Raw genomic sequence first — 22,631 nt, 5'->3', positions numbered from 1 at the left:
ATAACTCGCATATTATAAAGCTAGATGTTGCTAGACAAGGTGCCCTCAATAAGCATGTTTATAGAGCTTTTTTGAACTCTAGGGTCTTTTGTGTTTTTTGCAAGAGAGAAGAGAGAGTTTCATAAAACTGATCTGGCCGTGGAATAAGGCCTTTTTCACGTTATAGAAAGGCATGTGATGCGGGGAGAAGGAATTTATTTATTTAAAAACATTTATATGCCGCATCATTTACAATTCTGAGTGGCTTACAATAAAAACATACATAATAATCACAACATACAAAAACAAACATAATAAAAGTCATACTAAAAAGTAAATCATATTCAAAACAAACATAACTTAACTCTTAAGAGATAAGCTTAAAATTAAAAAAAAATAACCAGATTTTGATTAGAGGCCTGAAGGGTTCATGTGGGAATGGAGAACCTTAAGGATGAACTGATCTAGGGAGAAGTAAAATTATTCAGAAGTATGTGTATTTTAACTAGGGATGTGCAATCGTTTTTCTCGAATTAGGCAATGTCAATGAAATTGCCTAATATGGAATGGTTCGGGAGAACCGGAAAATGATAGATTTTTTTCCGAAATTTCAGGATAGTGAGCACTAACCCAAAAATCGGGGCCCCTGACACGAAGCCCGACATAACATTTTTTCCCAAAGCACATCTCTAATTTTAACATCCATCTTATACTGTATAAGTAGCCAATGGAATGATTGTATTTATTATTTATTTATTGGCATTTGATATTATGCTTTTTACTATGAATGGCTTCAAAGCAGATTATAATAAATTTAAAGTTGGTTACAATAATATTAGATCAGCCAACAATATTGGTTGAAGATCTATATATTTAAAAATATATTAAAAGTTAGGTTCTTTTGTTGTTGCTGTAGAAATAGGGGCCCAGATAGTCAGCTGGCATATAGCTGAATAAGTAGGACTTGTCCGGCTATCGTTGAGTTGTAGAACTTTGTGGGTGTGCAGTGGGTGGATCAGAGTGGTGCTACTTAGCCGGATAACTTATCCAGCTAAGTAGTGATATTTAGACTTAGCCGGATATGTTGTCCATCTAAGCTAGACCTGCTCAATAGTAGGTCTAAATTTAGATGGATACTACTTATCCGGCTAAGTAGCGACTTCTATGCGGATATTCAGCAGCACAGTCATGCCGCTGAATATTCACATAACTTAGCCAGATAAGTTATATCTGGCTAAGTTACTTAGTCGTTTAGGCTTTAAATATCTACCACAGGAATACTTTTGTAGTAACTAGGTTGTTGGACAGGAAGTCTCTGTTGGGAATGCTTGGTTAGAAAGCTATGCTTTAGTTTTCCTCCTCAAGGTGAGGTAGCTGGGCTCCAAGTGTAGGGAATAATGGAAGCATGTTCCAGATCTTTGGTGCATAACAGCTAAAGGCCTGAAGTCTGGTGCAAGACAGTCTAGAAGAAGCCAGAGGTGGCATGGAAAGTAGAGCCAGTTGGGAAGATCTGAGTTTTCTCTTGGGGGCATAAGGGAGAAGGAGCTACGAAAGATATTCTGGGGCCTGTCTGTTCATGCACTTCAAGACAAAGCAAAGTGTTTTGAATTTGATTCTGCTCTCTATTGGTAGCCAGTGTATTCGAGAGAGAATAGGTTTTATATGGTCAGATGCTTTTGCTCTTACTAGGATTCTTGCTGCTGTATTATGTAGGAGCAGGAGGTATTTTGAATTATTCAGGGAGACGCCACTGAATAAAGAATTGCAGTAGTCAATTCTGCTAGGAATTAGTGAGTGGATTACTGTAGCTAGATTGTGTTTATCTAGGTAGTTCAGTAGTTGATAGACGTGATGCAGCTGCATGAATGAGGTTTTGACTACTTTGGAGATGTGAGTTTCCATATTGAGGTTTTGATCAAGTAGGACCACCTAAGCTTCGTACTGATTCTTTGGGATGTAACGATGTTTCTAACAGATAGGGTGGTGACTATAAGAAAATTATTCTTTACCTGCTAATTTTCGTTCCTGTAATACCATGGATCATTCCAGACGGTGGGTTATGTCCCCCGTCCAGCAGATGGAGTCAGAACAAAAAAGTCTCAGGGGAGGACCCATATAACCACGCCTCCCCTGTCTCAGCTCTCAGTAACTAGACTAGCAAAGCCCAAAAAGAGAAGAGACCAAACCAGAGGGATCAAGTAACCAAAAAGGAATTGAAATAACCGTTGTCCAACTAACAGCAACTAAATTCTGAACAGTGAACTTGCGAACAGCAGTGCGTGAACAAAACAGACGCGCAGTATCCAAAATACAGAGTAAAAGATTGTTAAGACAGGTAGGCAGGGATGTCCCACAAGCAACCCCCAAACCAAGGGAGGGTGTCTGGAATGATCCATGGTATTACAGGAACGAAAATTAGCAGGTAAGGAATAATTTTCTTTTCCCTGTACATACCAGGATCATTCCAGACGGTGGGATGTACCAAAGCTTCCCCTTCATGGGTGGGCCGCAGACAGCCCTGCTCGTATTACCTTGTCTCCAAGCTGACCGCCCGACGGAGCACCGATGTCCAGGCGATAATGTCTCATAAAAGTATGAATAGACTTCCAGGTGGCCGCCCTGCATATCTCCTGAATGGAGACGGAGGAGCTCTCCGCCCACGATGTCGCCTGGGCTCGAAGAGAATGAGCCTTGACAACTAGCAGAGGGGACTTAACTACTCCAAGGTACGCCGCTATGATCGCTCCCTTCAACCACCGCGCAATAGATTGTTTGGAGGCCATGCAACCCTTCCTGGGTCCTGACCAGAGGATAAACAGATGATCGTAGAGCCGAAAATCATTAGACACCTCCAGATAGCGTATCAGAGACTGCCGTACATCCAGTCTACGCAGATCTCCCGACTCAGAAGAGGCAAACGATGGTAATTCCACCGATTGGTTGAGGTGGAACGCCGAAACCACCTTAGGAAGAAAAGAAGGAACCGTCCGCAGCGAAACCCCTTCAGGCGTGAAACGAAGGTATGGTTCCCGGCAGGATAGGGCCTGCAGCTCGGAAATCCATCTTGCCGAGCTGATTGCCACGAGAAAGATGGTCTTGAGAGTGACATCCTTGATGGTGGCTGCGCTCAGAGGTTCGAATGGCGACCCACAGAGGACTCGGAGCACCAGATTCAGATTCCACGACGGACAAGGTGGGTGAATCGGAGGCTTCAAGTGCTTCACTCCTTTAAGGAAATGTGAGACGTCCGGATGCGACGACAGGAACTCCTTATTTCCACTGCGAAGAAAAGCTCCCAAGGCCGCATCTTGAACCGAAGAGAATTGTAGGCAAGACCCAAATCCAGACCTGCCTGCAAGAAGGAAAGGACCTGTGTCACCGAGGCCTGCATGGGAAGAATTCCATTCGCTCCGCACCAATCCTCAAAAACCTTCCAGACTCGGACATAGGTAATAGAAATGGACATATTACGTGCTTTCAGTAGCGTTGAGATGACAGGCTCCGGATAACCGCACCTCCTCAACTGGCGCCTCTCAAAAGCCAGGCTGCAAGACAGAAGCGATCTGCCTCCTTGAAAAATATTGGTCCCTGGCGGAGGAGACGTGGCAGCTGGCCGAGGCGAAGGGGGCCCTCCACCGTCAGATTGCGCAGATCCGCGAACCATGGTCGTCGGGGCCACTCTGGCGCCACCAGGATCACCGACCCTTGGTGTGCCTCTATCCTGCGGATGACTTTGCCCACGAGGGGCCATGGTGGGAAAACATACAGGAGACACTGGCGCGGCCAAGGAAGGACCAGCGCGTCCACCCCTTCGGTGCCGCGCTCAGCCTGCGGCTGAAGAAGCGGGCGGCCTTTGCATTTCCGGCGGTCGCCATTAGATCCACATGCGGTGTCCCCCAGCGCTTTACTATCATCCACATCGCTTCCTCCGAGAGCTCCCACTCTCCGGGGTCCAGGTTTTGTCGGCTGAGGAAGTCCGCCTGCACGTTGTCCACGCCCGCTATATGCGAGGCCACTAGTCGTTGGAGGTGAAGCTCCGCCCATTCCATCAATTTGTCGGTTTCCAGAGAGACCAACCGACTTCTCGTGCCTCCCTGGCGATTGATGTATGCCACCGTGGTCGCATTGTCCGATAGCACCCTGACTGCTTGATGGAGTACTATTGGGAAGAAACCTTGTAACGCCAGGCGGACCGCCCTGGTCTCCAAGCGGTTGATGGGCCACTTCGACTGTTCCTCCGTCCATTGGCCCTGGATTGAGCTGTCCTTACAGACTGCTCCCCAGCCTGTGAGGCTGGCGTCCGTGTTGATAATCACCCAATCCGGGTCCTCCAGCGACACCCCCTGAGCTAGGTGCTGCGGATCCAGCCACCAGCGGAGACTGAGGAAGGTTCCTCTCGGAATCGGAAGGATCGCCTGGAAATCTCTCGACACCGGGAGAGTAGGGATCTCTGCAGAGGCCTCAGATGCGCGAATGCCCACAGGACCAGATTGATGGTCGAGGCCATGGTCCCCAGTACCTGCAGGTAGTCCCAGGCAGTGGGCGTCTCGAGCGCCATGAAACCTTGAATCTGCTGATGCAGAGCATGGGCTCTCTCCGGATGCAGAAAAACCTTGGCATTCTTGGTGTCGAAGTGAGCTCCCAAAAAGTCCAACGACTGAGACGGAACCAGGCTGCTCTTGGTGAAGTTGACAACCCACCCCAGAGATTGGAGAAGCTGTACAACTCTGTCGACCGCCTGGATACACTGTGCCCGTGATTTTGCCCGAATGAGCCAATCGTCCAGGTAAGGATGCACCAGGATGCCTTCCTTGCGTAAGGTCGCCGCCACTATCACCATGATCTTTGTGAAAACCCGTGGAGCTGTGGCCAGGCCAAAGGGAAGTGCGCAAAATTGGAAGTGCTGACCCAAAATTTTGAAGCGTAGGTAACGCTGATGGCCTTGGTAAATCGGTATGTGAAGATACGCCTCCGTGAGATCCAACAAGGCCAAGAATTCTCCCGGATGAACTGCAGCTAGCACTGAACGAAGTGTCTCCATGCGGAGACCGTAGGTTGACCGTCTTGAGATCCAGGATAGGACGAAAAGTACCTTCCTTCTTGGGGACAACGAAGTAGATCAAATAATGCCCCCGGCCCAGTTCAGAGACTGGTACTGGCACTATCGAGGGTCTGCCGCACGGTTCCCTGTTTGATTAAAGACCCGCAAGGGGAAAACAGAAACCGGTCTCAAGGAGCGCGAACAAAATCCAAAGCATAGCCGTGTCTTAGAATATCCAAAACCCATTGATCCGAAGTGATTTGGACCCACTCTTCGTAGAAGAGAGCAAGGCGACCCCCCAGCCGAGGGACCACCTCGCGGGTCCGTCTGGCATCATTGGGTAGATTTAATGGATGCGCTCGATCCCTGCGCCTCCTTACCCTGGCAGCGCCCATGAAAGGGCCGGTTCCAGGAGTGTGAACGAGAAGAGGGCGCCCAGGGTGGCTGCTGCCTCTGAGGGCGCGCTCTCCACTGATTACGATAACGGTTTCTGGAGGAATTATATGATCTTGACGAACGTGGCCGATCTTCTGGCAACTTGTGCACCACATTCTCGTTAAGGGACTTGATGATCTGATCCAAGTCTTCCCCAAATAGATACCTACCCTTGAAGGGAAGGGACCCCAAACGTGTTTTGGAAGAGGCATCAGCCGACCAGTTGCGAAGCCAAAGGAGACGACGCGCTGATACCGCCGCCACCATGGATCGGGCTAGGACCCTTAATAGATCATATAAAGCGTCCGCACCATAGGCAACCATGGCTTCCAGTCTGTCCGCCTGATGAGCCTCAGCGTCTGGTAAGGACCGAGAGGTGAGAAGCTGCTGAAGCCAACGAAGACCCGCTCGCTGTGCAAGGGAACTGCAGATAGCTGCCCGCATCCCCAAGGCCGAGACCTCGAAGATGCGCTTGAGGTAAACCTCCAGTTTCCAATCCTGCATATCCTTCAACGCTGTCCCTCCAGTAAGGGATAGTGGTATGTTTCGTGACCGCTGAAACCGCTGAATCTACCGCGGGAACCTTGAGAATTTCCAAAAAGTCGTCCGGTAGAGGATACAATTTTTCCATGGCTCTACCGACCCTAAGGTTGGCCTCCGGAGCATCCCACTCCCTTGTGATCAACTGCAAGATCTTATGATGAGTGGGAAAAGACTTGGCTAGAGGCCGCAGACCTGCTAGGAGGGGGTCCCCTTTCTTGAGGGCCGGGTCAGTCCCACCGGTTCCGGAGGAGGATCAATGTCCATTTCCTGGAGGATGTAGGGAATAAGATCATCTAACTCCACCGCTTGGAAGATGCGGAGGACCCTTGGGTCATCGTCCACCACCTGGGCCGCCAGGGTGGGGTCGTCTACGTCCGGGTCCTGGGGTTGTTCCCCCCCCCCCCCTGACGGAGTCTGCACCATCGATGGTGTCACGGTAGTACCACAAGATGTCCCCGCTCCCCCCCCCTAACAGAGGGGAACGACCTTGAGGAAGGACCCCACCCAGGAGGGGGGCAGAACATGGTATCTTGGAGAAGGTCCCCAGGTCCAGAAGCTCGTGTCTCTGCTCTGAAGAAAAGCCCTGTGCATCAGGACGACGAACTCAGGGGAAAAGGCCTGGCCTCCCGAGGGGGCACCCCCCCGAGGGCCCCCCCCCTCTGTCTACCTGGGTCAGGCTCGGGAGAAGGGTCCAAAACGGGCCTAGAAGCGGAGAACGGATTATCAGAAAGCACGGCATCTGAATCTTGCAGCAAAATGGCCGCCGTTCCCGCGCTGAGAGAGAACGGGGCCTGGCACTTCCTTCCCACGCGGTCTGCAGCTCGACCGTTCTTGCTAGTAGCCGGAGCGCCCTACCCTTCGGGGAGACAGCCTGAGCAAAGACCCTCTTCGGTCAGTAAACCGGACCTGTCACAGCCCTCACAAAGCGCCGCAGACTGCATCGCCGCAGGGAGAGGGAGGGGGAGGCTCAAACGTGGCTCATGCTAAAAAATGAGCGCCGACCCGGTAAGGACGCTTCCCGCATTCCCCCACTGACCTAGGGAAGAACCGTCGGGGAATTACTCTCCCGACGGCAGGCGGCCCCGGGGAATGGTGCTTCGCGGGGCCACAGGTCGGGACGTCGATCGCTCCCCAAAGGGGAGGGGGGAAAAACCGGGTCAGGAGGGAGAGGTCAGCCCCACCGACTTTCACCTCAGAGAGCCTACCCAAAATTGCAGACTTCTGCTGAAAAGGAAGGTGAAACAACCCCAGCTGAGCCCTCAGTGAGGAAAATGAAAACGGGAGAAAGAGAGAGAGAGACAGGCAACAGCCTGTCAGCAAGTCACAGGCTAGAGAGCGATGAGCTAGCACTAGCGGGCAGCAGTTCCCCTGCTGTAAGGAGGACCTTAGCAAGTGACCTAAACCCCAAATTTAAAACTTCCTGTTATATATATATAATTTTTTTTTAAAACTTGATCCCCCTGAGGAGGTAGCCCTAAGCTAACATGCTGGGGACCACAAGTCCCCTGCTCACATCTGCTGGAGTCAGAACATTACTGAGAGCTGAGACAGGGGAGGCGTGGTTATATGGGTCCTCCCCTGAGACTTTTTTGTTCTGACTCCATCTGCTGGACGGGGGACATAACCCACTGTCTGGAATGATCCTGGTATGTACAGGGAAAAGGGATGATCTTGGTGGCTAATCCAAAGAAGTGCTAATTTAGAGGGGTTTCAATTTGAGTTTCTGGTTGCCAAGCCATTGTGCCACTGACTTAAGACAATTATGGGTAAATTTTTAAAGGTATGCGCAGGCGTCCATGTGTGCACGCTACCTGGCACGAACACATGGACACCCGATTTTATAAAATGCTCGCACAGGTGTGTGCATGTTAAAAAATCGGGGGTCGGCACGCGCAAAGGGGTGCACATTAGTGCAACTTGCACACGCAGATGCCCAGAGCCTTCCCCCCTTTCCCTCCCAACCCCCTAAACTAACCTCCCTTCCCCTAACCTCCCCCCCAGCCCTAATCTAAACCCCCCCCCAAATTGTTATTATACCTGTTGCGCCTGCCTCTGGATTTACGCGCGTAGAGCTTTTAAAATCCAGGCCATAGTGAGATTTGAAATAGAGGGTGACTGGTTGGCTCCAATTTTGATGCAAAGTTGAATGTCATCTGCAAAAAGATGGCACTCAATATTGAAGGCTTGAATGAAGTCACATATCAGATGGATTTAAATGTTAAAAAGAACCAGGGAGAGCACTGAGCCTTGGGGAACTCCACACATGAGAGCTCAAGATTTTGAAGGTTTATTGGCCCAAGTGACAGAAGGGTTCTGTTAGAGAGAAAAGATTCAAACCAGTTTTGGGCGGTACCTTCAATACCAATGTTGCATAAGTGCTAGATCAGAAGTTGGTGGTCACCAGGCAGCAGAGAGACCTAGCAAGACAAAGAGGGAATCACTACCTTGATCAGCGTGCAAGTGGATGGTATTAGTGATGACTAATAGAATAGATTCAGTTCCATGGCCTTTCCTAAGGCTGGATTATTGACAGTGTAAAATGTTGTTTTCCTCAAGGTGGTCAAGAAGTTGAAGATAAACTACTGTGGGAGAAATATGCTCATGGATATTAGTGCCAGTGGGTATATGTGCAGCATTTGACTGAAGGAGTTTGATTGAGTTTTGGCTATATATACAGTAATTGAGAGCTGTAAGAACTAGTGATTGGAGAACTGTTCTGAAGTCAATGAGGGCAAGGAGTGGCTTGAGATGACCAAGAAGTCTCAGTTTGGCAAAGGAGGCCTGTAAGACTGTTTTAATATGTGGTTGCATAGACAAAGAGGAGTTGAGGATGACACGAAAATTACGGACTTTGAGATATATGTAAGCCATGGTTGTCGAGGGAATGGGATAAATTGGGCCAGCTTTTAATAGTAAGTAAGCAAAGACAGGCGACTTGGGTAGTGGTGGACCAAGAAGACTTTAGGGGGAAAAGGAACTAAATGTCGTCTGCGTATAATTTGTATGAAAGACCTAAGGTAGAAAGCAGAAGCACAGTGGTGCGAGATAGAAATTTGAAAATGAAAATGTCATTTCTGCTTTAGTTTGGGAAACTTTCATCCAGGTGCGCAGCATCCTGAACAATGAGATAATGAAGCTCACTGACTGGTACTTCAAGGCCATACTGAGTCTAAAGTATGGAATAAATGTTCCCTTGATACTTTTTAAAGGACCAAGAAATGTTGTGATGTGTTCTTGAGACCTTATATTTGTACACCTCTGAGGTCTCAAAAGCTCATGTACTACAACTAGAGAAGTGAAGACCCAGCAAAAAAACAAAAACATTTGGAAAAAAAAAAAAAGTTTTTCTATTTTCTCCCTCAAGACCAGAAATAGAAATATTGGAAATTTAAAAAAAAACTGAAAAACAATTATTTTGAAATATTTTCTCTTAAAATGATGTATAAATGCTTTTCAAAGCATGGTTTTAAAAGATCTCTACCTGCGGTGACTGGAAAGTTAGCTGGCTAAAGTTAACCAGCTAACTTTGGTTGGGATATTCAGCAGAACCTAAGTCTTCCGCTGAATATACCCAGCTAAAGCTATTCAGGTAACTTTGCCATTTAATGGGTTATTGAATATTGAAAGAAAGAAAATCTAGCATGCCATACAGATGCCGATAGCCCCCCCTCCCCCCCACATACAAACCTACCTTAAAAAAAATGTTGGTCAACTCCCCATCTCTCAAACCCCCAAAGTGGCAAGCTGTGCCGAATAGAAGCAGGGTAATTTTCAAAGGAAAATATAAATGCAACATACTAGCACAACACATTTCAAAAGCCCATTTACCTCTATTAAGTGCAGGTAGGTAACACCTATTGACAATTTAATCGACTATGGGAGGTAATTTTCAAAAGAATTTACACACTTAAATCTGGATTTTACACATGAAAATGCACTTTATGTATGTAAGTGGGATTTCAGAAATTGCTACAATATATGCTATTGAATTGTCAATAGATTTTACACTCATAAGAGCACGTTAAGCTTTTGAAAATTGCTATGACAGTATGTTACGTTTACATTTTCTTTTGAAAATTATGCTGTAAGTGAAATAGAGCTGATAGCTCCCAGCCCATTGATAGGAATTTATTTACTTAAAGACCAATGACTAGTGGGAGAAATCCCCTAACTTTAGGCAAACAAAGCTACTCAATTCTGAAAGGGGCCTAGTCCCACCAATCACTGGTCTTTTCACCCAGAGTGGAGCAACTAAATTAATATGAATGTATGGGGAGCTATCAGCTCTGATAAACTCAGTATTCAGCCCAGCAGGCAACATTTGGGAGTTTGGGATGTGGGAATCTGGTCAATACCTTATTTCAAGTAAGGGATGAGCAAGGGGGGGAACTGGCTTCCACTTGACATGCTAGGTTTTGTTTTTTTTAGATATCCAATCACTTTTGGCCTGCTATTTTTTGACCAGAATTAGTTGGATAACTTTACCTGGCTATTCAGCATCAGCTAGGTAAATTTAAGCCCCATCCCCAGAATATCTCAAACCTGCCTTTTTTTATCCAGATAAGTTTTAGCTGGGTAATGATTTAACCAGCTAAAGCTTAGCCGTTGAGTGGGACAGCATATTTACATCTCAGGGTTTGTCCAGCTAAGTTCAGGACTTAAAACCTTCTGAATAGCGACCTCTATGTAACATGAACATGTTAAGAAAATGAAAAATATTAGATAATTACAATTCTAATCCTCAACAAAATATTGCGGCTGTCATGTTAGTTCACATGAATATGGAGAAATAAGTGAAACTTTTTTATTGGATTAAGTACATCTGTAACTAGCCTCCAGCACCAGATACATTTTAATAATGCTTTGGTATACTTATTAAATTTAAAAGTAAAACTGCCTTAGTTGTATATTAACAAAAAGAAAATTCTTATTCGCTCAGCTGTACATAGTTCATTTTATGTCCTGCAAACAGTAAACCAAATGTAAATATTATTTTAAAAAAATAAGCATTGTATAAATTTCTCCAAATTTTCGGGGGGGGGGGGGGTCTAGTAAATAAAAACAAAATTTTTTTCCTAGTACTTCAAAACGTCTGGAAACTTTACACCTTTAACTACAACACCTTTTTTTGCTTGATCCTTTAAAATGTAACACAACCTACACAACCTACAAAAACTCCAAAGATCCTAGGGAATTTTCAAAAGCTCTTTGATTTTAAAAGAAACAAGAAGAGGGTGTATAGATGGAATTGGTATTCTTTCATTCGTGCAACCATGGTTGAAAAGATGGCAGTTTCTGTCCCATCTTCCCCGCATCAGCTATGTGCCTTGTGCTGTGAGGCAACAGCTGGCTCCACAACTCTGGTGGCAGGCTCGTTTTATCCCAAAACAGCACCCTCTAGTGGTCAGGTGCTCAGGGATGCCAGATGCTTGTGACAACCCCTGGCTCCACAACACTGGAAGTCGGCACTCAATTTCCCCCACTACAGTATCCACATGTGTCTGCAGTAGTGCAACCCAAGGGGTTAGAGACAGAAGGATGGACACAACCAAGGCAAAGCATTTTCTTGCAAAAACACCTAAAAAATGTCAAAGAAAGGCTATAGCTCCTTCTGTATGCTTGGTTTTACCATCTCAGTTTTTAAAAATGTAAATTATCAGAAGACCTCTTTTGGAACTGTAGGTTTAAAAAACTGAGTTGTTTTACGTTTTCTGATATTATAGCACAATATTGTATCCCACGTAGCAATATGGAACAGAACTTCATTAATTCTTACCTGGAAAAGAATGATTCAGTTTGCTTGCTGGAATTTCAGACAAGGAATCCAGAGAACCAGATATCCTAAAAGTAATTTAGTTCACTGTATTAACAATTTATACATACTTTTGGTATGCTGTCAAACTTAGGGGTTACATTTCAAAGAGTTACTCAGCGGGATACATGCACTCATGGAGTCCTTGTGCATGGCAAGTGAATTTTCGGGTTGGAAGATTGCATGCACTTAACATTTCGCATCATATCTTTGTGAGTCACAAAAAAAAAAGGGGGGTGGGGGGAGCATTTCAAGAGCATTCCAGGATGGGGGTCAAAAGTGCACACAAGTATTTGGTAAGTGGGGTACAGGCAACTTTTATACTGGTGTAAAAGCTTGTATAGAAGTCATAGAAATGGAATCGCATTTGTTTTTGTCTGCAGTTTTGTAATAGGAGGTATGACTTAAGTGGTAGGGACGTCAGGGTGAACTGGTGATTAAAAGTACACGTGCAAGTATTTTCATAAGCAGACGGCGCTCATGTTATAAAATATCTGCCTCTGCATATATACCGAGGGTTACTACACACATAAGGTTACCATTATTCCCATGTTAAAGATATACGCGTACTTTTATAAAATAGGTGCATAAAGTATGCAGATATCTGCATTATAAAAAAATAAATGTGCACCCACTGACACATACATATGCATTTTCAGGGCAGACACACATAGTATTTTATGAGAGCCAGTGGTTGGGTATGGTGCGGTGGGTGGTTGCCCGGGGCGCTGTGAGCTGAGAGGTGCCCTGGGCACTGCCAGCATCACTCATCCTGTGGCAGTCGAACTGAGGCCTGTGTGTAGAGGGGAGGGGTAATATTCGCCTAGGGCACCATTTGACCTAGAGCCAGCCCTATATTTTATAGAATGTGCGACTGCTGCAATACTTTATAAAATCTTAACTTCAGGCGCACTGACTTATATGTGCGTTTGTGCTAGCATGCACACTATTGAAAATTACTCTCCCTAAGCATCCAGTCCTACCTACCTACTTCCCTATGTATCATTTTAATACTAAAGAGCAGTCTCTAGATTTCTGAAAATATTACATCATCATTATAATTAAATTATAGTTGATTAGAGAAGGATAATAAAATAGAGATAAAAAGCCCTTGCCATGATATAGGTGTTATTAGCTGAACATGAATTTCTTAATCATGAATCCAGAAGGCAAAATAAACATAGGCCCACAAACATTACATGGAAAATCACAATCTCATATGATATTCCTTGCAATTTTGACTTGTTTTTAATAGAATGGCTCAACATGGAAACATAGAAGTGATGACAGAAAAGGATCAAATGGTCCATCCAGTCTGCCCAGCAACCTTATGGAAGCACCAGCCACGCCACACAGGTCACCCCCATGCTTATCAGTTTCCCAGACTGTCAAAATCAGGGCCCTTGTTGGTTGCTGTCTGAGTCTAATTCCCTGTTACCTCTTGCCGTTGAATCAAAGAGCTCCCCCCCCCAAAAAAAAAACCCCACCCTGAGTTGAAAGTGCCTCTCTTACAGTGGGAGATATATAGAGTGCCATATTGTCTCTCTAACAGAGTCTCTCTCCCCCCCTTCCCCAAATATGGTCACTTGTTGCAAGCATGTTATTAAAATATGCGCGTAAAGGCTGCACACGTGTGCAGCAGGGATATATGATACACGTGTACTTGCACGTACGATATAAAATTAAGCATATGTCTGCTCGCATGCCATGATCTTCCGTCGGTGCCCTGACTGTAATCCTTTGGAGCCTCGACCAGGACCGTCAGGTATCCCACCACCCCGTACTCCTCCATGGTTCCTCATCCTGTAAGCTCCACATCTGAGCCCGAACCTTGCTCCTCATCAGGACCAGCAGTAAAGTTACGCAGGTAACATGCCAACTGGCACCATGATCTGCCTTTGCAAAATTCAGGGTTACGTGTTTAAGTCTTGGGAATGCCTATGCCCCGCCCCTTTTCTGCCTTATTCTTGATGCGGCACAGGTACGTACAAACATACTTCCCAGCTTCTTAACATTTGCGTTGCTCGCGCGTGGCCTACATACGCATGTAAGGGGTCATTTTTGCGTGAGCAACGCTTTTAAAATCTACCTGCTAGGGCTCTCCACTCTGTTGCAGATCTTAGTGTCATCTTCAAAAAGATAAGCTTTGCCTTCTCATCCCTCCACATTATCACCCAATAAGTCATTGAAGAAAACCAGCACCAAGACCAGTCCCTGAGACACTACTTCACTAATCACTCCTCTTTCCTCACAGTGAATTCTATTTATCACCACTCTCTGTTGTCCATCACTTGGAAAAAGTATCTGCAGAAAAAGCAGGTGCAAATTTCTGTGGGTACATTTTCCTTATACAATTTTAAAAGTGAAAGAACGCATATACTTTCACTCTGAAACCTGGTGCAAAGTCTGTGCATAAAGTACCTGCAGACTTTACAGTAAGGTGAGTAGTATGAAAATCATACCCCATCCCCAAAAGTGTGCTCCCTATAACCCACATACCAAAGTTCAAGATTATCATCTAAATGACTCCCATACCAGCTACTACAGTGTTACTGTCATTTGAAATAGATTTAATATCTCATATCCTAAACCAGAGGCACACAATGCTGGTCTTCAAAGGCCACAAACAAGACTATATTACTGAATTATCAAGTTCGTACATTAACCTGATTCTCAGATTAAATGTATGCAAATATACCCGATGAATATTCATTATGGATGTCCTGTTGGGGCCCTCAAGGAACAGCATTGTGCTGCTCAGCCCTAAACCAAATGAAAATAAATTAACCACAAGTAAGCAGAAACAAAACAGAGCTGCACTAACAAGTCAAGGAACTATTTTAGACTACAACTGATAATGCAAGCCAAGAAAAAAATAAAAATTCACTTGAAAAAATGGGATCATCATTTCCTTATTAACTCTAATTTTATATCTCTTCAAACATTAACAGTTAATTGGTCTCTGCAGCTTCCCATGATGGAAGTTCCTATTTCTTATTCAAATGTGTTTAACAAGTTTAAACTATGCTTTGTAATATTCATATCCTTCCCACAGTTTTTTGATAAACAACACAGAGGAATAGTACTATAAAATCATATCATTATATTTTAAAGATAACACCATAACTACAGTAATTGTTTTAGACTATGTTCTCCTAGTTATTCCTGTCTCACCCCTCCCATAAGTCATCAATGTTCCCTTTAGAATGACTCAAAACTTTAGCGATTTACAGGTGTTCTAAAGTTGGCTTTTAAAGAGACCGGTCCTAAATCTTAAGGGTTTTTTGGCAAAATCCTATGGAATCTAGTTCATGACACCTTTTAAAGGACCAACAAGAAAGGGAGGGAGGTTCTTAGTGGAAGCTCAAACAGTAACAGATTTTAAAAACCCATGGGATAAGCACAGAGGCTTTTCAGATGCTGAAAGTAAAAAGATATCCAAAGCATGACCTAGTGGGCACAAGTGTTTAAAGTCAACATACATCCATATCTAGAGACTTAAATGATGCTCATAATACAGTATCAGCAAATTCTCAATGTTGAACTCATGACCCTCACAATAGGCATCATTGTTATAGTTAACTCTTTAGGACTCAGCCTTATGTTTAACCATAGGTCACAATAGAAGAATCTGTATAGAATTTAAGACTTTTTTTGATATGCAGCAATTAAAATGTGCTGCTGCATTGTAGTCTTAGTATGATTGATTTGTGGGACATTTTGGATATTAATAGGTTGCAATATGTAAAGTTTTTTTGGTGCAGAGAAATTACTTATAGCCTGCCAGACAAGGACAAGTACGTCCGAAACACTGTCCCGTGTCGGGTGACCAGAGTGTCAGTGGTGAACAGACACGAAAGTAAAGAGTTTGAATGGACATGACTTTACTGGCAGCCGACGGCCCTTTGCCCTTACTATGTCACAGGGGCTACCGCTGCCATTGGTCAGTCCCAGTGACATAGTAAGGGCAAAGGGCCGTCGGCACCATTTTGATTACTGGCAGCTGACGGCCCAAGCCCAGGAGATCGCTCCCGGACCGCTCCTGGCCCCCCCCCCCCCACTGGACCACCAGGGACTTTTGGCAGGTCTTGGGGGGTTCAGGAGGGTGGGGGGTTGTAGTAAATTCATTTGGCAGGTCTTGGGGGGGTCAGGAGGGTGGGGGGGGTGTTAATTCATTTAAAGGGTTGGGATGGGGGTTTTTTTTGAGGCGAGGGGGGGGTTCCCAGAGAAAGATAAAAGTTTTCTGATCTGGGGAGTGGACAGAAATGGCCCTCCCCAGACCCGAAAACAAAATGGGGAGAAAAAGAAAATGTTATGCACTCCCCTAATTTACTCCATAAGACGCACAGACGCCCGGGGACAGAGCCGGTTTAGCACAAATTTTTTTTTTTTAAATTTCCCCCCTCTGAATCCTAGGTGCGTCTTATGGTCAGGTGCGTCTTATGGAGCGAAAAATACGGTAGTTTGTGCGTGCCAGCCGACTGCCGGCGCACGCTTCCCTGGGACAGTGGCTAATGGCTGCTGTCCCAGCCGGCCTCTGTCCTGCCCAGACCCTGCCCGCATGCATTTTCAAAAAGGCCCAGCAATGCGCATAATTGCCGGAATTTGCGCGCGTGGCCGATTTAAAATTCAGCTGTATATTTCTAATAGACCAAGTTAACCATATCAAGAAACAACTTCTTTAAGCAGTTCTTCCGTTTTGTAAGAAACCCTTCAATTGAACAGGGTCAAAGAACACATACCTGCCACCCTTAAATTTCACAAAGCATTTACAAGGCAACTGAAGTAAAAATATAACTCCCATATCAAGGACTCTCTGCTAAGTTGTTTTAAAGGCTTTTTATTAAATTAAATATACAATAATAAACACACTAAATAAATGTGGTTCCAACATAACTTTACTGACAATTAATTGTAAGGTGAAATTAATGACAACTTACAAGTCCTTGTTCAATCCAGTCCATTGTATTTGCATTTTCCAATAAATCTGTGCATCTGTACTGCTGGTTTAAACTGCTCTTCTGATGCAATAGCCCAGGGGTGGCCAACCGGCGTCTCTTGAGCTGCATTAGGCTCTTCCAAAGTTAAACTGCAGCTCCCGACTGCGGATACACATGCAGCTGAGTTGTCAGCATCCTGCAAACAGTGATCCTTTCCCTTCTCAGCAGCTGGCTCCAGAGGAAGTTGTAAACCTACAACTTTCACCCAAGCCAGCTGCTATGAAGGGGAAGGACTGTGCACTCATAAGCACCAGAATGGAGTAGACCACAGGAGCCATAGCCCCATCAAAATTTGAGCCAGCAAATTAAATTAGTCTTCTGGCCACCAGCAGCAACTACTCCCCACTCTTCCTCTATCATCAGCAGCAGGAGAAGGAACAGCGGCCTGAAGAAGATACTAGGACCCGATGAAGGAATGGCACGGACCGCCTATTTAAAGAGCCTCGCATTCCCCCCTTCCTGCCCCACAGTTAGAAGCAGTACATCTTGCAGATAGAAGCTGCATCAATTTCCTGTCCCCCTCTCCTTCCAGCCCCTCTCCTGCTGTGCTGCCCTTCCTGCTGACTGCCAGGAAGGAGAGGGGGACAGGAAATTGATGCAGCTTCTATCTGCAAGATGTACTATATATATATATCCTCCTCTTCCCCTGCAGTCAGGAGCAGCTTGGCCAGCTGGACTGAAGAAGCAGCATCGACCTCCCTCAGCCCTTGGGAGCAGGAGAAACAGCATGGCCTGCAGGGCTAGAAGAAACAGCATCAGCTCCCTGGCAATGAGGAGCAGGAGGGGCAGTAGGGGCTAGCCACTAGAAGAGGCAGAGCCTGGTGGGCTGCAGGAGGCTGCTATTGCTGCTGCCGCTTCTGCTCCTTTTGCCTTCAAAGGAAGAAACAAGTGAAAAGATTATGGGCTGGATTTTAAGACGTACGCGTGGGCGTACATTTGTGTGCGCAACCAGGCGTACACAAATGCCAGATTTTATAACATGCGCGTGCAGCCGCGCGCATGTTATAAAAACCAGGGTCGGCGCGCAAAGGGGATGCACACTAGTGCACCTTGCGTGCGCAGAGCCCTAGGGGAGCCCCGATGGCTTTCCCTGTTCCCTCCCGCCCCCTTCCCCCCTCCCTAACCCGCCCCCCAGTCCTACCTAAAAACCCCCCAACCTTTGGTTTTACAAGTTGCGCGTGCTGGCACGCGATCCCCCGGCCTAGCGGCCCTACAGAGACCTCTGGCCACGCCCCCGCTCCGGACCGCCCACGCCCTGCTCCTTTTTTCAAGCCCCAGGACATACGCACATCCTGGGGCCTATGCGCGTAGGGCTTTTAAAATCTGTCCCTATGTGTGTTTAAATAAGCAAGTCTGAATGTGCATGTATGTTGGTGAATGAGAGAATGTATGTGAATGAAAAAAAACATGTGGCGTGTGTGTGTGTGAGAATCACCCCTCCTCTTCCCTTCCTTATCTGCCATGATCTTAGAAGATCTGGAGATCCAAGGATTATTGCTGTTCCTGAATGTGTTCCTTTTGTTTTTTTGGGAGAAAATCCTTGGGCCTTATGGATTAAGACTTGAACTAGAAAGGTAGAAAGCATGTCATCTTCCTTCTTTTGAAACGACAGTATATAAAAAAGCATAAATAAATAAATAATGAAGGAAGGCTAAGGGTCAACCGAGGAGGCCTGTAGCAACAAGAGATACTATTCGGTAACAACGAAGCAAAAAAAAAAAGAAAAAAAAAAGCCAAATAATTAGAAAGTTAGAAAGAAAACACGTGTCTGATCACATCCAAGAGGACGAAAAATAATCAAGGACATTCATGAGGCAGCAGCTGTGCAAGAACGTCCGCACATGATCGGAAAACCCATTTAATTTTCCTCAGTTCTAAGAGAGTATTCCATGTTGGCACCATCCGATGAAGTTACCCAGTTGTATAGTTTAGAAATACTGCTTGTCAACAAAGAAAAGCAGGAGCAATTGACCACACATACTTTGTATCTGCTGCCATTTTCAAAGTGAAATTAGTTACTTTTGCTTTGAAAATTTTGCAAAGCCCACATAAAATATATGTGCAATTTTTGTCCAATGTTAAGAGTTTGAAACTTACCCCATAAATCATTGTTTACATATGCAAATAGCTTTGAAAATTGTCCATATTTTCTGGGCTTAATGGAAGCCGTAACCTATGTGATTGATACATTTAAGGAACATCACTTTCCTTCTTCTAAGCATTTCATTCATTCTTATGAAATAGGATAAGTTTAATGAATTTTAGCCTGCACTGAAAAATTTCTTGTGAGGAAGAAAAATGACTGGAAAAGTGACAATTGCACAGTGTGAAACTTACCTACTTCTGATTTAAGTTCTATTAGATCCAAACTGTTCTACCAACACTAATATTTTCAAATATTGATTACTGCAACTCACTATTACTAGGACTACCTTCAGGACTACTAAAACCATTACAACTTCTACAAAATGCCTCAGCTAGACTTCTACTGGGGACAAGGAAAATTGAGCACATCACCCCATTGCTGTTAGATCTACACTGGTTGCCAGTACAATCAAGAATCCACTACAAAGTACTTAGACTAATTTTCAACATAATCAATGACAGAAACTCTTGTTTATTAGATGTGAATCTCCAACCATACACACTCCTGCGATCATGAAGATCACAAAACAAAGTACTTACACCGTGAGTACTCATCTGACACAAACAAGAGAGCGGATGTTTTCTATAGCGGACCCCAAGCTATGGAATGCTCTACCTGAGTCATTACATCTGATCACTGAAAGAAAGAGCTTCAAAGGTGAGCTGAAAACATGGCTTTTCAAAAATGCGTATGATCTAATGTAAAAAGCAGAGTTGCTTACCTGTAACAGGTGTTCTCACAGGACAGCAGGATGTTAGTCCTCACATATGGGTGACATCATTAATGGAGCCCTATCACGGAACACTTTTGTCAAAGTTTCTAGAACTTTGACTGGCACCACTGAGCATGCCCAGCATGGTACCAACCCTGCATCCAGCAGGGGTCTCCCTTCAGTTTCGTGTATAGCAAAAAGTACATGCGAAAAATAAAATAATAAATTGCAAGCGTACCCAACTCCGCGGGGTGGCGGGTGGGTTCCGTGAGGACTAACAACCTGCTGTCCTGTGAGAACACCTGTTACAGGTAAGCAACTCTGCTTTCTCATAGGACAAGCAGGATGGTAGTCCTCACATATGGGTGAATAGTGAGCTGAGGATGCCCGAACAATGTACCAAAAGCACCCAAAGACGTGCAACCGGCACAACAACAGGAGACCTGTTGCCCAGGAGCGGCAAAGGCGTCCCTCGGTGTTTTTTGACTGCGATGTAGGGAGCAGAAGTTTTCCACCTTGCGATTGTGAACCGATGCAAAGAGGTCGATGCTCGGATACCCCCACTTCTGAAATATGTGATCCGCAACTGCGGCGTTCAGGGACCACTTGTGGGGTTGCAAAGTATGACTGATTCTGTCTGCTAGAACATTGTCCACGCCCGCCAGGTAGGTCGCTCTCAGTAGCATGGAATGACAGAGAGCTAAGACCCAAATTTGTGCTACTTCCTGACGCAGGAGGTAGAAACCGGTCTCCCCCTGCTTGTTGATGTACCACATTGCTTCTTGATTGTCTGTTTGGATTAGGATTGTCTTGTTGGATAAGCAATCCTGGAAGGCTAGAAGGGCATGTCTGATCGCCCTGAGCTCCAGAAAGTTTATCTGATGTTGTGCTTCTGCTGCAGACCAGGTTCCCTGAGTTTGCAGGTGGTTTACAAGCGCTCCCCAACCGAAGAGTGGAAGCATCGGTTGTCAGAATTATTTGAGATTCTGGCGCCTGAAACGGAAGCCCTTTGAGCAGGTGGGACTCTTGGATCCACCAAGCCAGTGAGAGACGAAGATGCCTGGTGACATGGACAATGTTGGACATTGAATGGTGTGCCTGGGACCACTGGGATTTTAATGTCCACTGCGTTACTCGCATGACAAGTCGAGCCATTGGGGTAACATGGACCGAGGACGCCATATGTCCCAACAAGACGAGGACATGACACACAGTCGTGGTTCGGTGAGACTGTACAGTGCGCGCAAGCACTGCCAGCATATGAGCTCTGTCCCTGGGAAGGAAAGCTTTCGCTTGGATAGTGTCTAGATCCTCTCTGATAAAGGAAAGGGATGGAGACGGAATAAGATTGGACTTCTGATAACTGATTAGAAATCCCAATGATAGTAGGAACCGCACAGTGAGATGGAGGGAGTGAAGAACCGCCTCTGGAGACCGAGTACTCAGTAACCAGTCGTCTAGATAAAGATAGATGTGAGTGCCTAGTCGTCTTAAGTATGCGGCTACTACTGCCAGGCATTTCGTGAAGACATGAGGGGCCGAAGTTAGGCCGAATGGAAGTATTCGGTACAGGAAGTGCTTGTTTCCGATGAGGAACCGGAGGTACTTCCTGTGAGATGGGGTAATTGCTATGTGCATATACGCGTCTTTTAGATCTAGAGAGCAAAGCCAATTCCCCTGTTGGAGAAGAGGGAGTAAAGAGCCTAAGGTTACCATTCTGAACTTCTCCTTTCGTAGATGTTTGTTCAGAGCACGAAGATCTAATATGGGGCGAATGCCTCCCGTCTTTTTTGGCATTAAGCAGTATCGGGAGTAGAAGCCCTGTCCCCTTTGTAAAGAAGGAACTGGCTCTATGGCACTGGCTTGCAGGAGGGAAGTTATCTCCCCCTACAGGAGTTGAGAGTGATTGGAGGAAGTCCACCTCAGCCGAGGTGGAGAGTCCGATGGTATGAAGAGGAAGTTTAGATGGTAACCTTGAGCTACGACTGACTGGACCCACTGGTCCGTGGTGACCTTGAGCCACATGGTGGTAAAGTGGCATAGCCGGCCGCGACCAGCAGGGACGGCAGAGGGGGAAGATGATAATCGCTCTCTAGGGGGGTCAAAACCCCAAGGCAGGACCAGGTTGTGCAGATGGCTGTGCTTTGAGGCCTGGGTTGTCGAGGTGAAGGCCTTTGATAGGGTCTAGATGGATGAGACCGAGCTGGTGGAGGGTAGTATCTTCGTGCTTTGTAAGCAGTTCTTTTCGCCTCTCTCCTGAACAGCGTTTAGAAGAGGTAGAGAAGTCACCATGTACAGCAGAAAGCTGCCGCAATGTCTTGCTATAATCTTTGAGTTGTGCGACAGTTTCTTGCATTTTTTTCTCCAAACAGATTGTCCCATGTACAGGGGAGGTCTGCTAAGCGGTCTTGTACTTCTGGGCGTAAATCTGAGGATTTTAGCCAGGCCCACCTCCTTGCGCTTATTCCGGCTGCTGCTAACCTGGAGGCCGTATCAAAAATGTCGTAAGCTGCGCGGAAAAAAATAGGCTGAAGGGAGACCCCTGCTGGATGCAGGGTTGGTTCCATGCTGGGCATGCTCAGTGGTGCCAGTCAAAGTTCTAGAAACTTTGACAAAAGTGTTCCGTGATTGGGCTCCATCCTGATGATTTCACCCATATGTGAGGACTACCATCCTGCTTGTCCTGTGAGAATAATAAATGCCATAAAATTTCATTAACATTGGCTAATGAAAAAGCAAGTCATTAAGAGATGTAAAGAGTACTAAGACAACTCAGTGATGATTTTAATAATCTAGTTAACATGCTTTGATGATATTCTGACCTAAAATAAATCTAGAAAATGCATGCCCTTTAACCTAAAGAGCTCTGAATAAGAAAAGCTACAGGACTCCAAGATGCTGCCCAATATTATAGCAAAACAAGTATGCAGAAGCGTTATTCTGCTTTCTTAGTTTATGCCATC

General features: G+C 45.6%; 1 protein-coding gene across 14 annotated transcripts in view; it reads right to left on the bottom strand.

Annotated features, from left to right (window-relative positions):
• The window catches only part of CLIP4 (CAP-Gly domain containing linker protein family member 4), a 347,916-nt gene that overhangs the window by 61,489 nt on the left and 263,796 nt on the right, over positions 1-22,631 (bottom strand). For all 14 annotated transcript variants that reach the window (XM_029593003.1, XM_029593005.1, XM_029593006.1 and 11 more), the window contains one exon: positions 11,775-11,839. In XM_029593003.1, the coding sequence (XP_029448863.1) occupies positions 11,775-11,839 (65 nt within the window). The remainder of the gene's footprint in view (positions 1-11,774; positions 11,840-22,631) is intronic.

The sequence above is a fragment of the Rhinatrema bivittatum genome, chromosome 3 (assembly GCF_901001135.1).
Source record: "Rhinatrema bivittatum chromosome 3, aRhiBiv1.1, whole genome shotgun sequence".
NCBI classification, from domain to species: domain Eukaryota; kingdom Metazoa; phylum Chordata; class Amphibia; order Gymnophiona; family Rhinatrematidae; genus Rhinatrema; species Rhinatrema bivittatum.
Note: the sequence above shows the minus strand (reverse complement) of the source record. Positions and strands in the feature narration are given on the sequence as shown.